The sequence below is a fragment of the Nerophis lumbriciformis genome, linkage group LG35 (genome assembly GCF_033978685.3).
Source record: "Nerophis lumbriciformis linkage group LG35, RoL_Nlum_v2.1, whole genome shotgun sequence".
In the NCBI taxonomy this organism is placed as follows: Eukaryota; Metazoa; Chordata; class Actinopteri; order Syngnathiformes; family Syngnathidae; genus Nerophis; species Nerophis lumbriciformis.
This window is the reverse complement of record NC_084582.2, coordinates 24,670,732-24,686,083: the sequence shown is the minus strand read 5'-3', so window position 1 is coordinate 24,686,083 and position 15,352 is coordinate 24,670,732. Positions and strand designations below refer to the sequence as shown.

General features: G+C 38.4%; 1 protein-coding gene across 4 annotated transcripts in view; it reads left to right on the top strand.

Moving 5' to 3' along the window:
• LOC133575337 (traf2 and NCK-interacting protein kinase) overlaps nucleotides 1–7,918 on the top strand; it is an 82,885-nt gene extending 74,967 nt beyond the window's left edge. For all 4 annotated transcript variants that reach the window (XM_061927995.2, XM_061927994.2, XM_061927993.2 and 1 more), the window contains 3 exons: nucleotides 5,444–5,603; nucleotides 5,810–5,949; nucleotides 6,174–7,918. In XM_061927995.2, coding sequence (XP_061783979.2) covers nucleotides 5,444–5,603; nucleotides 5,810–5,949; nucleotides 6,174–6,257 — 384 coding nt within the window. In that variant the 3' untranslated portion in view covers nucleotides 6,258–7,918. The remainder of the gene's footprint in view (nucleotides 1–5,443; nucleotides 5,604–5,809; nucleotides 5,950–6,173) is intronic.
• Nucleotides 7,919–15,352: the final 7,434 nt, after the last annotated feature.

Below are 15,352 nucleotides of genomic sequence, written 5' to 3'. Positions count from 1 at the left end.
TGGGACTTAAATGCTTCTACTGAGGTAGCATCTCTAATTGTTACCGGGAGGGCATTCCATAGTACTGGAGCCCCAATAGAAAACGCTCTATAGCCCGCAGACTTTTTTTGGGCTCTGGGAATCACTAATAAGCCGGAGTTCTTTGAACGCAGATTTCTTGCCGGGACATATGGTACAATACAATCGACAAGATAGGACGGAGCTAGACCGTGTAGTATTTTATACGTAAGTAGTAAAACCTTAAAGTCACATCTTAAGTGCACAGGAAGCCAGTGCAGGTGAGCCAGTATAGGCGTAATATGATCAAACTTTCTTGTTCTTGTCAAAAGTCTAGCAGCCGCATTTTGTACCAACTGTAATTTTTTAATGCTAGACATAGGGAGACCCGAAAATAATACGTTACAGTAGTCGAGACGAGACGTAACGAACGCATGAATAATGATCTCAGATATAAATCATTATTTCGATGGTGGTCCGTGCGGTCAAACTAGACATTTTAGCAGGGTAATGCCAACAATCTGTTCCAACTCCCGACAAAAATATTGCTGTGTAACTTTATAAATACATTTGGCTAATCGACATCAGTAAAATGTGGCATCTTGCAAGAAGCATAAACAAGAGAAGTTTGTTATATATTGTATATATTATGTAAAAATATAATATAAAATAATATAATATATCAGTATATATTATATACTGTATATATAGTATGTAAATATTACATATATGCCATTTTATATTACTATTAGGGTAAATTTTTGTCTACTTTATACCTTTTGTTTTCGCCCTCCTGTTGTGCCCTTGTGTGCATTATCCTTTCCATCCTTATCCTTTCCAACCTTTGTAACTGAGCTACTGTGTGGAACAATTTCCCTTGTGGATCAATAAAGTTTGTCTAAGTCTAAGAAACCTACAGCGTAGGACTCGTCGATTGCCATTTGACGTTCCTTGGAGTATGATTCAGATTTGGCTGCGTATCTGGCAACCTCAGACATGGGGAGTGGGAGGCGACGACAGAATTTGGACCGTGATTGCAGTACCATTTCTGGCCACATTATTACATACGGCACTTTTAAAAGTGCTTTATCATACCTGTGAAACTTACACTCATGTGATGTGGAAGAGCCATATCATGAGTGTAGTTTGTTTTAAATTGTTCTGCTTTCATTTTGATGCCACACCTAAATAGACTTGGGCATCTGTTTAATTTGAACAATTTCATTTCCAATTCCGATTCCTCATTTTGATTCCAGTTCCTCACAATTCTCGATTTGGGTTCTTAAATAGGCAGGGTCTTTATAAAAGTTTGCATGGTTTAAATTAGGACGTTTACAAAAGTAATTTTTGAATGAAATGTCCCTTTTATTAACTCAACAGACATTTTTTTAAAAGTGGCGACTGTTTCTTCTTTGTTGTTCGGCTCATATTCTGCGGTTATTTATTTCAGTCGAGCATTGGAACTAGGAATCAAAATTACAAAATGTTAACAATTTCAGGAGAATTACAGTGTTAATCCTGGTTCCCATTGATGCTCGATGCACGATGCCCAACCCTACACCTAAATCTCGTGAATGGTCAGGTACGAGTACTTGACAAGCTTTTCACCACAACTTTAGGAAGTCCTTGTATGTTAACTTGCTTGTTTTCCAGGGGTAATCTCTCTGTTATGTTCATATTTACATCTCCATATACAAACTGATTTGCAGAGTCTTCAATGCAAATAAATTGCCCACTTGCTGGTTCAACTAAAGAGAGATGACTGGTCATTTATTTATGCACTACTGTGTATATGTATTTGGGCAGCTTTCTTGTGACTCATATTCTAAAACATTTTGCCATTTTTTTTTCTTGAATTATTACATAAAATTTCATCCATCCATTTTCTACCGCTCGTCTCTTTTGAGGTCACACTCGGGCAGAAGGCAGCGTACACCCTGGACAAGTTGCCACCTCATCGCAGATTAAACTATATCATTATTATTAGGGCTGCAACTAACGATTAATGTGATAATCGATTAATCTGTCGATTATTACTTCGATTAATCGATTAATAATCGGATAAAAGAGACAAACTACATTTCTATCCTTTCCAGTATTTTATTGAAAAAAAACAGCATACTGGCACCATGTTCTGGACATTGGGGGTGCAGCATACACCAATAATAACACAGAAATGTAACTCATCAGATCAGAACTGAATCAGATATTGTACACGTTTCTGTTGTGAATAATAAAGAATTAATTTTAGGCTGCCTCTGAATAATAGCATGAAATATTCCAGCACCTTCATAACGTTTAGTTATACTAAAGCGTCACTCAAATCTAAATATATTTATATAGCTTTATCGGTTTATTTCCAAATTGGTAACCGTGCGTTTTCTCTCTCAAAACGGAGTCAAATGTGCCGGAGACACATTATCAGCCCCGCGTTGCAACAAAGGCATAACGTTAACGTTACTCACAAAAAAGCTGAACTCATGAATGCCTGTTGCCACTATGGACTTAAAAAGTTACGTACCGTGAGTTCCCTTCATCCATGGCTCCAACATGTTTCCTTTTCAGGTGCTCCTGAAGCAATGTTGTACTTCCGTGCCATTTTCAGGAAACGGTCTTCTTTGAAGTCTTTAAAGTGAAGTGTTCCCACACTTTTGACGACTTAGGCCGTACACTTTTCTCCATTGAAGCAGAAACGTCAAGATGTTTCTCCGCTAAACTATCCGTCCTGCGCCATTTTTCAAATGTTTCCAGACGGCGTCGTCACGTGAGCTGTACATGACACATCATTGGCTAGCTTACCTCCACCTCATGAGACGGAGCCTCAGCGGTGCTGTTTTGTACTGTTTTTGTACTTATTTTTATTATTGTTTCTCAGCTGTTTGTAAATGTTGCAGTTTATAAACAAAGGTTTATAAAACAAAACAAAAAACTCCGCGCATGCGCATAGCATAGTTCCAACGAATCGAAGACTAAATTAATCGGCAACTATTTTGATAATCGATTTTAATCGATTAGTTGTTGCAGCCCTAATTATTATATATTATTATTGTATTATATATATTTTTTCGGTAACACTTTAGTATGGGGAACACATATTCACCATTAATTAGTTGCTTATTAACATACACATTATTAACGTATTGGCTCTTAATTAGACATTATTAAGTACTTATTAATACCTTATTCTGCATGGCCTTATTATACAACTAGTAAGCCATTAGCTAAGAGTCTTCCCTCAATAACCTCAGAATTATTGCTTATTAGTAACCCTAACCCTAACCCTACCCCTTATATGTTCCCCTAGTGTCCAAATAACTCTAAATTAAGTATTTGTTACTTTAATAAGCAACTAATTAATGGTGAATCTGTTCCCCATACTAAAGTGTTACCATATTTTCATGTAACCAAAAAGGTTAGCTGTGCTAAAATGTGAAGGGTATGCTTGCTTTGTCAGCAATAGTGTACTATATATTGTAAAAGTGCATCAACAATGTTATTGGTGTATTGGCATACCTCTAACACTATAAACCTATGCTTGCACACATTTCTTCCACTACATGTTCTCACTCACACACACCTCAAACATGTGCTACTTTCGAAGATGAACAAGCAGAGGAGGTGAGAGTGTACCAGCGGACATATGAAGGGAGAACACTCTAAAAATACACGAACCCTGTCCTCTTTTTCTCAACCGTGTGTGTGCATGTGTGTGTGTTGTAGTATATTAGCCAGTCCTCACACAGCTGACTATTACACTGGTGCCTTATATTGTTCTTTCAGCACAATCATTGGCACCTTTTACCTACACACACCCTTAGACCGTTCACTTGGGAGAACACTTTACTCCCACACAAGCATCCGCGTGCCGACACACAGTTCATCCCTCACCCACACAAAGTTGCAGACTCTCACAGACGACACTCACAGCATCTATGGTAGTCGAGCTATCTAACAATGCTGATGCCAAGGCATAGGATTAAGATTGCGTTGCGTCTGTGGATGCCGGTGCTGATGCTGAGGATTGTGATGGCTAACACTCTGGTGATGTATACACCTTGACTATTTTCATCAGCCTGTTTGAGGGGGGTCACTGGGATTTGATGTGTGGACATTTTTGTTGTTCTTCTAAGACTTGGCTGAATTTGCTTGACTTGGTGGCTCCTGGCAATTATAGTGTAATCATCTAAATCCGCTGTTATATTCCAGGGTCTTGGTTAAGGTTTTCTGTGAGTATTTCTGACCATCACATACTTTTAAATGCTTACAAATGTGTTTATTGCTTTTAGGTGTATTGAGAAATACAAAAATAATTCATGTTTTTAATGAAACTATAAATTACTTTTTCTATGCTTCTTTAATGGTTTTTAAGAACTGCTTGTTTCTGATTGTCTTTATTTAACCTTTACATTTGCATTTTGCTCATTTCATCATTCCCCTGTAGTATTACAATATTACGCATACTATAGTAATTGTAGCTTAACTTAATTCATTCCTAGACTGTGATGTGAGTCAAATGTTTATGTAAGTTGGATCTCATACCTAAATTAACACTTAAAATACTCACACTGTACATAAAACACATGGAAGGGATAAAATATATTTTTTAAACTATTAGATAAAACAAGTAAATGAAACAGTAATAACGGGAGGTCTTCATCCCTGTATTTTTTTGGAAGGAGGAGGTAGAAGAGGCAAGACAAGTGTTGATTCTGGTCTTATGCTTAGTTATTACTTTAGCTTTTATACCTCCTTGTCATCATTACAACGTCCAGGTGGACGTTACAGTACGAGCGGTTGAGGCTTGTGCGGCTAATACATATTGTAGTCCTACTCTGTGTGATGTAACTAGTTCCTAAGATAGTCTTGTGTTTACAGTTCCAAATTGGTATTTTTGATAATTCATGGACGCATGTTTGGAACCACAATCCATGCACATACATTCATACATAGAAGTTGAGGCTCGGTAAGGTAAAGTAGTAAAAATGATCCAGGTCACCCCCAAAATCAAATCTTTCTTTCCTTTTCCCAATGACTGAAAGTTTCATCAAAATATGCACATTAACTTTGAGTTATTTTGCCAACTAGCTAATTTACGAACAGACAAATCCCATTGATCACATAATTTCCTGACAGAGGTCAAAATTAAAGTAAAAAAATATGTACTTTCAATTTTAGATTTTACTTTGTTTTTATTTTTCTTGATTACGTTGGTTATTTTAAGTAGTTTTAGTACGTGTTACCCAATATTCAGTCTGACATGTAGGAAAAAATATGTATTTTTTTACCTGATTTCAGAAATGGAATGTACTTTTTTGCAGTGTGGTCAAGGTTGTTGCCGTGCATATGACAAAAACTCATTGATTGACACCAGTTGATTCTGAACTATTGTTTTACTTACATTTTTGTACACACTAAATTAAGTTCTTAATGCGTGTGTGTTTCACAGATCCCGGGTACCATCCATCCCCATGCCATCATTATTTTGCCAAACAGTGCCGGTACCGAGGTTCTTGTTTGCTATGAAGACGAAGGCGTCTACATTGACACCTACGGCCGCATCACCAAGGATACGGTTTTGCAATGGGGAGAGATGCCCGCATCTGTCGGTGAGATTCATGTCACTTGTTTGTGTTCTTGATTGCTTGGAACAGACATGTTGTCAATAGAAACTTACAGAAACAAAATATGGTACACTTGCACACATTAATTCTGCCTTTACAAAGATTATTGTGGAGTAAATGAAGTACAGGACATTTGACCGGCATGATAGTTAATAATTGAACAATGCTTTATAATGTCCTTGTTTGTGTAGCCTACCTGCAGTCCAACCAGGTGATGGGTTGGGGAGAGAAGGCTATAGAGCTCAGGTCTGCCAACACAGGAAACCTGGAGGGAGTTTTCATGCACAAAAAGGCTCAGAAACTCAAGTTCTTGTGTGAAAGAAATGATAAGGTAGGTTGGTATTTTCCAGTATCAGGATTTGCAGTTAAAGGCAGTAGAACCTTGACCTATAAACCAGTTATGCGAGTTATATGAACACCTAGTCACCCACACAGTACACAATACATTAATAAAGATACACACCAATATGTGTAATAACATAAACAAAATGAGTAATAGTTGAAGTGAAACAACAATAACTTGATGATATGATGTGGTTCTTTCTCCTGTTGTAGGTCTTCTTTGCGTCAGTGCAGTCAGGAGGCAGCAGTCAGATTTACTTCATGTCGTTGGGTCAGAACTCTCTGTTCAACTGGTGACAGGTGGACCTGTGACACAGGCATCAGCTGCTTGTGCCGGCCGTCATCTTCCTCGATTTTTCACACTTGTCCTGACGGTTTGTCACACCTTACGGATGTGAGACGAGGCAAAGAACACACACTGACAGCGTCTTGGAGCTAATCTGCTTTGGACCTTATCTGGCCCAAAGACTCAGTCCTACGCCTTCACTGGATTTGTTTTTTCTCGCCTTTCCACACAGCAGCTGTTCTGCATACGGCTCATCTTGTGTGGATTATCTGTCATCGCCCCTCACAGGAGTTCACAGTTTCTGCTACTGAAGGAGTAAAAGCTGGACAAATAGAAACATTATCCATGCACTTCACAGACAAGTCAGTGTTAAGAAATGAATACCTTAGGATGGATTAGCAGGTTTTACATTGAGCCTTTTTAATATCCCTTCATTTTTCTAGGTTGCTTGTCAACCTTTAGAATTGCTGGGACTATTCACAGACAAAACTCATTATTAACTGTCAAACTCCATATTCTTTCTAAAACAGTGATACCTCGGTTCCTTTTTGAAATCCTTCAGGCGAAAATCCAATGTTTCGTTTCAGACACTCCAAAATATTAACAAAAAAAATATTTTATAAATAATAATTACATGAAAAAACGAACGTGAAAGACATATAAATGATGAATGTGTTACGTGCGTGGGGTCGCAGCTTGTTGCGAGGTTCATTCCCCCGGGATGCAAACGGACCACTCCGGACAGGACGTGCAGGTAGGAACATGATTTATTTGTAGAACTCAAACAAGTACCAAAAACTGAAAACAAACCAGAGGAAAAATGTGCTGATCGCACTCGAAGCGAACGCTAACACTTAGCATAGGCAAAAAGACAAGGAATACTCACGTAACTGTAGCATAAGCAAACAAAGAAGCCAGGCGGACTGACCGGCAAAGGCAGGCTTAAATAATGCCTCTGATTAGTGCTCGGGAACAGGTGAGCGTTCCGAACACCAATCAGAGGCAGGTGAAAATAATAAGCAACCATGGTAACTAAAACAAACTCAAGGGTGCACAAAACAGGAACTGAGGGAGTCCAAAACTAACCGAAAATACCAAAAACATGATCCGGGCCACGGATCATGACAGAATGAAATAGATAAATGAATATTTATTATCACTTTTAACTTTACTTGTGGGCAAAGATGGCGTTGAGCAAAGAGGGTCTAAAGGAGGATAGCCGAGCTGAGTCCTTTCATCTTCTTTCTCAAAGTGCTGGCAGAGGTTCTCTGATTGGGGATTTAATTCCACAAAAAAAACGTGCGCGCAAACAGACTATTTTTACGCATGATGGGTCTGATCTACTAAAGGTCTGTGCGTATTCAAACTATGGCTGTCAAATTTGTGATTAATCACAAAAAATATTGCATTAAAAAAAAAAATTAATCACGCAATCTATTTTTTTCCTTCCGCACATGCTCCTTTACCTCAATCGTGGATGAGTACCTGAAAGGTGGCGTGAGTTGTTATACGGCCAGTGATCAGGTCAGTGCAAAGACTGGTGTGTGGAACTTAGATAAAACTGTTTGAGCAAATAAATGACGTACATTCAAGTAAAACAATCAAATAAATGTCTGTCTGACATTCTGCATACTTCATACTTGCCAACCTTGAGACCTCCGATTTCGGGAGGTGGGGGTTGGGGGGCGTGGTCGTGGTTGGGGGCGTCGTTAAGAGGGGAGGAGTATATTGACAGCTAGAATTCACCAAGTCAAGTATTTAATACATACATATATATATATATATATATATATATATATATATATATATCCTGAAAATATGCAAACAAAACTGTGTTTAGATAATTGATACTTCAAACTTGCATAAATAAATATTAAGGAATATAACATGACTTGATTTCTGAGACCTTCAAAATGTAATGAATAAAATGTTAAAGTTGTTGATAAACAAGCAATTATTTTAATAATTAAATATGGTCATTTTAAATGAATTATTATGATAATTTAAAATTAATTATTTCAAATATGTTTATTTTAATGTATAATTAATTTGGATGTTTTTAGCAAAATATAGTAAAAATGTATTTAGTTTTTTTTTAAATTAATAAATATATTTATTTTTAGGTTAGATAAACATAATAATACAATTTGTCTCTCGTCTGGATGATTTAGTTCTTGTCACCCTGTTGTCCTCCCGTTGTGAAAAAAGGCTGTCCTCACTCAGGTCCTCATGGAGCTGGAGGGGGCGTGGCCTCCAGCTCCGGCTGGAAATCGGGAGATTTTCGGGAGAATATTTGTCCCAGGAGGTTTTCGGGAGAGGCGCTGAATTTCGGAAGTCTCCCGGAAAATTCGGGAGGGTTGGCAAGTATGGCATACTTAATTGCACATGTAGAGCTGATCTAAGCTCATGCGATCTATTTAGCAAGTTTGTCTTCATGTATGTGCAGAATGTATGCTGATTATTAGAACGTCTACAATACTGGGGGGACGAGATGCAAATAAAATCATTTAAAGATCGCAATGTGATTTATCAAGTCTGGAGCTATTAGCGGCCGCTGTTTTGTGTCTATATTCACTATGTTCTGAAGGTATGGGAAAACTGGCACAGTTACGCACAAACTGCTGTGAAAAGGAGGCGATGACATATTCAGATTTGTTATGTTGTCTGCTGGCTTTTCTTTTTTTAATGCTGTTAATGTTTTTCATAAAAGAGATATTTTATCAATATATCTCTTTAATGAATTGAAAATGTATTGCAACATGCATTTTGTTGTGACTGCATTACTCCAGCACACCATCACAATTCTTGCTGGTGTTTTTGGCCCAACACTCGTGTCTCCCAGAGCACAGCATGCTAAAATGTAGGTTTCATTGTAGATCGCACTGAAAGAGCTTCTTATAGCCCAGAAAAGATGGCGACACATTATGCATGTTCCACAACATAGCAAAACAATACAGGTTGGCGCATGATGCCTGTAAATGAGCGTCTCCATGGTGACAGCCGGTAGTAGATGCAAAATCCTCATTTCCTTTAAACGAGGCGGTCTGCACCACGTTTACTCGTGTTATCAATTGTACACACAGTCTTAGTAGATCAAATGCAACACGCTTCCTAATAGTACGCGCATTTAATAGTTTGCACACGCTGTTTAGCACTTACTACGTCAGGCCCTAAGTTTTGGCCATAACCTAGAGGCGGTAAATGAAAATTACCTATTTGTTTGAAAACCGCTGCGATGAGGTGACGACTTGTCCAGGGTGTACACCGCCTTCCGCCCGTTTGCAGCTGAGATAGGCTCCAGCACCCCGTGACCCCGTAAGGGACAAGCCGTAGAAAATGGATGGATGGATGGGTTGAAAACTGAGGTAACACTGTAGATAATTACATTCATTTCTCACTTTGAGTGAGATAACGTCAACATATTTCTTTATTCACGTGTTCTTTGCCACTGTTACTAATTTAAATATGATGACATTTTGCAACGACAAAAAGTGTTCATGGCCAAAAAAATGTGGGGTCTGTTCATTCCATACCTTGTATTAAACTCTCTCAGCAGGACAAGCTAAAAGTGTTTGAATTTGTGCGATCTTATTTTTAAGTTTTTTTATTCCTATGCTGACCGTATTTCGATGAATTATTCTGAACTTTTTTAAAGACCCCAGCAGTCAACACTCAAATCAGTCATGGAGGACAAACAAATCACACCTCCACACATTGAGTGGATAATATTTCCAGGCCTTATGCATGTTTTGTACGGATTAAAGATGTATAGTATATGATTTTTTTTTGTATGCTTTTCTAAATTGTAAAAATGACACCACATGTCATACTTATATTATTTGTGTTCAAAATTAATTTGTAGAGGTTATATTTGACTTTCTGTTTCTGATCCGAAGTGTGAACATCCACACTGAAGCCTGAAAAAAAAAGATCTAATTTAAAAGTGACCTTCTAATGTGGGAAAATCATATTCTTCATTTCTCACTCAAACAAATCAATGATGTGTGTAACACTCCTCCATGTTTTGAGTTGTGTTGCTTTCAGAAAAATGTGCCAAATGTTTTTCACGACCAGTTTATTTTTATTTTTTTTATTCCAGCTGGTTATATGAGAATGTTTGACACTGGAAAAGAGGAGTGTTGCTCTGTTCACTTCTAGAGGACGACATGCTAAGATTGATATTCTAGACTGAATGGAAGTTGACACACAGCATATCCATAAAGACTTGTTTGGCATACAGTCAAGCTGTACAACAATTGTCATACAATATATGGACATTATGTCATGGGACACATTTCTTCATTTGCCATTTTTTTCAGCAAACTTTCCTGTGACGTTTCATCATTTGGAAGCTGTAACACAAACTGTATCACTGCTTTAGTCCATGATGCATGACGATCACATCTAATGCGCTCCCTCCTCCACCTTCACTTTCATCTTCCTCAAGCTCACATTCTTCTTGTCTTTGTTCCCACGTCTTGTTCTTTCTCCCCCCCCAAACCAGCTGTGGAAGTGTGCTGTTGCATCTCTCAGCTTCTGTTAGTACTAAGAATGCAGTCTCTCCTCTTTGCGTCATAGAAACAATGTTGATATTTTTCAGAATGTTGACAGTTATCCACCAGAATACTCCAAGTTACACATTAACATTGATGTACAGTATCTCGACTTTCTTCCAAAGCTGCTTTCCCTGCACAGTGTTGTATTGTGGAGCCATGTGAGCGATGTACGTGGGAAAGAAAAGGTGGAAGTTGTTTGTTGGCTGTGGGTTTAGTTACCAGAAAAGACCATGAATGTTGTGTTAAGATGCTCACAAACAAATCGGACATTTTTATGTAACATTTTTTTATATAAAATTAAGAACTAGTGTAGCAAACTGGATTATCACTTTGATTTTATACAAAATAATGATGGCAGTTGTGAATAAGCCTTAAAGTGACCAAGTAGATTGTGTTTTTTTTTTTTACTTTTACTGTTTTTCTTCATCCTGACAGGCAATTGTGATTATTATGTAAAAAGAATACACATTTACTGTAAGAGCATACAGTATATTCTCCTTACTTTGTTTATTTTTGCACTGGATCTGCATGTGATTGCTTGGAAGTAACAACATGCTGATGCGTGTTTGTATGCAAAGAGGCGCAATGACAAGAATAAATATGTTCAATCGTTATTGCTTATTTCTCTGGACGCAAGTTAATGTGTTATTTCTGCTTATGTCGACAACCGCTTACGCAGATCGTGTCAATTTAAAATATGTTCAACTGTCTGCAGGCGGTCATCGGGTTACAAACAAGTTCAGTTACTACGAGAAGTTGGAAGTCAAATTTTAGTTTAAGTCCGAAATTATAACTAAATTAACACTCTGGTCACCTAAACTTACACAGAACACATGTAGGAAACAAAATGCAATTAAACTGTAACATATGATACCTATAAGAGTACAGATGAATACCGGTATCAATAAGAAATACCGATTTTGGTATCGGTATCGATAAAATCCTAACGATATACGTACATCTCTACTCGGGAGATATAATGTATTGCACAAAATGAACTTCAGAGGTACCTTGACTGAGTTCTTCTCAAATAGGGGAGCGGGCCGCCTGGGTGGGGGTCGCAGACTGGACGGGCATACTTGCCAACCTTGAGACCTCGGGGTGGGCGGGGCCGGGGGGCGGGGTTAAGGGGGAGGAGTATATTTATAGCTAGAATTCACTGAAATTCAAGTATTTCTTACACATATATATATATATATATATATATACATAAAATAAATACTTGACTTTCAGTGAATTATAGCTTAATATATATATATATATATATATGTATTTTATTTTATATATATATATATATATATATATATATAAATAAAATAAATACTTGAAATTCAGTGTTCATATATGTACACATATACACACACATATATATATATATAAATAAAATAAATACTTGACTTTCAGTGAATTCTAGCTTTATATATATATATGTATTTTTATATATATATATATAAATATATATATATTTATATATATATATATATATATATATATATATATACATATATATATATATATATATATATATATATATATATATATATATATATATATATATATGTCTTAATAAGGTTATCCAAAAAATAGTGCTCGATACCGTAGTAGAGCGCAATATATGTATGTGTGGGAAAAAAAATCACAAGACTATTTCATCTCTACAGGCCTGTTTCATGAGGGGGTTCCCTCAATCATCATATTCTTTGTTGTAAGTTGATCTACATTTCCGTTTTCTTTCATGTTAATAAGGATACAATGTAATGCAGATGTCTGTGATGAGGTGGCGACTCGTCCAGGGTGTACCCCGCCTACTGCCCGAATGCAGCTGAGTTAGGCTCCAGCGACCCCAAAAGGGACAAGCGATAGAAAATGGATGGATGGATGTAATGCAGAGGTGTACTTATAACACATTTAAAGACAAATTATTTCATTTACAATAGCCGCGGGGAGTGGGACGGCGCAAAATATGTTATTTTCTTCCCATGGGGGGCGTAACAGAAAATAATTGAGAAGAACTGGGACGGCGTGGCGCAGTGGGAGAATGGCCGTGCGCGACCCGAGGGTCCCTGGTTCAATCCCCACCTAGTACCAACCTCGTCATGTCCGTTGTGTCCTGAGCAAGACACTTCACCCTTGCTCCTGATGGGTGCTGGTTAGCGCCTTGCATGGCAGCTCCCTCCATCAGTGTGTGAATGTGTGTGTGAATGTGGAAGTAGTGTCAAAGCGCTTTGAGTACCTTGAAGGTAGAAAAGCGCTATACAAGTACAACCCATTTATCATTTATAACTGCCTTACCTCCAAGGTAAGGACACAAAATTCCCTTTTTTTTTACCAATGCATTTATTTGTGAGGACATGTATTATTTTTCTCGGTGATTATTTTGCTACCTATTGCTGCCATCATGTGTTCCTGGGACTCCTGCACAGTTAGGCGGGCCGGGTGGAGATCCGGGGCAACGGGGAGTCTGTCACGTCTGACAGTCCTCTCCTGTGTTCCAATAATAAATTGAGTAATCAAACAGAAGTCAAAGTCTTTTGTATCCTTTTTGACAGTGTTGGCATGTTAAAATGTAAAAGATTGTATCAAACCAAATATTACATAATTTTCACATTAAACTCTAATCTGGCTGTGAGCAGGCTACTGTATGCAAATTACACAAGTTATATTTATATTAGGGGTAATCAGAGTCACACACTCTTCTTTGTCCTATTATACAAAACCTACTTTTCTTACCTTCTGGTACCTGCTGATGTGTATTTGGGATCTGCATAAGTCCTGAAAATGTGCGCACGTCTGCCTATGTAGTCTGACACCATAATCAATCAACTCTTTTTCTCTGCCCTCTTGTTGTGGGACATTCATCCTCCACTGTTGCCATTTTTAATACAAAGTAACGTACAGCTGTACAAACCCTGTTTCCATATGAGTTGGGAAATTGTCTTAGATGTAAATATAAACGGAATACATCCATCCATCCATCCATTTTCTACCGCTTATTCCCTTTTGGGGTCGCGGGGGGCGCTGGAGCCTATCTCAGCTACAATCGGGCGGAAGGCGGGGTACACCCTGGACAAGTCGCCACCTCATCGCAGGGCCAACACAGATAGACAGACAACATTCACACTCACATCCACACACTAGGGCCAATTTAGTGTTTCCAATCAACCTATCCCCAGGTGCATGTCTTTGGAGGTGGGAGGAAGCCGGAGTACCCGGAGAGAACCCACGCAGTCACGGGGAGAACATGCAAACTCCACACAGAAAGATCCCGAGCCTGGGATTGAACCCAAGACTACTCAGGACCTTCGTATTGTGAGGCAGATGCACTAACCCCTCTGCTAAACGGAATACAATGATTTGCAAATCCTTTTCAACCCATATTCAATTGAATGCACTACAAAGACAAGATATTTGATGTTCAAACTCATAAACTTTATTTTTTTTTTGCAAATAATAATTAACTTAGAATTTCATGGCTGCAACACGTGCCAAAGTAGTTGGGAAAGGGCATGTTCACCACTGTGTTACATCACCTTTTCTTTTAACAACACTCAATAAACGATTGGGAACTGAGGAAACTAATTGTTGAAGCTTTGAAGTGGAATTCTTTCCCATTCTTGTTTAATGTAGAGCTTCAGTCGTTCAACAGTCCGGGGTCTCCGCTGTCGTATTTTACACTTCATAATGCGCCACACATTTTCGATGGGAGACAGGTCTGGACTGCAGGCAGCCCAGGAAAGTACCCGCACTCTTTTTTTACGAAGCCACATTGTTGTAACAAGTGCTGAATGTGGCTTGGCATTGTCTTGCTGAAATAAGCAGGGGCGTCCATGAAAAAGACGGCGCTTAGATGGCAGCATATGTTGTTCCAAAACATGTATGTACCTTTCAGCATTAATGGCGCCTTCACAGATGTGTAAGTTACCCATGCCTTGGGCACTAATGCACCCCCATACCATCACAGATGCTGGCTTTTCAACTTTGTGCCTATAACAGTCTGGATGGTTTGCTTCCCCTTTGGTCCAGATGACACGATGTCGAATATTTCCAAAAACAATTTGAAATGTGGACTCGTCAGACCACAGAACACTTTTCCACTTTGCATGAGTCCATCTTAGATGATCTCGGGCCCAGAGAAGCCGGCGGCGTTTCTGGATGTTGTTGATAAATGGCTTCCGCTTTGCATAGTAGAGCTTTAACTTGCACTTACAGATGTAGCGACAAACTGTATTTAGTGACAGTGGTTTTCTGAAGTGTTCCTGAGCCCATGTGGTGATATCCTTTAGAGATTGATGTCGGTTTTTGATACAGTGCCGTCTGAGGGATCGAAGGTCACAGTCATTCAATGTTGGTTTCCGGCCATGCCGCTTACATGGAGTGATTTCTCCAGATTCTCTGAAGCTTTTGATGATATTATGGACGGTAGATGTTAAAATCCCTAAATTCCTTGCAATTGCACTTTGAGAAACGTTGTTCTTCAACTGTTTGACTATTTGCTCACGCAGTTGTGAAAGACTGAGCATTTTTTGGGAAGCTGTTTTTATACCCAATCA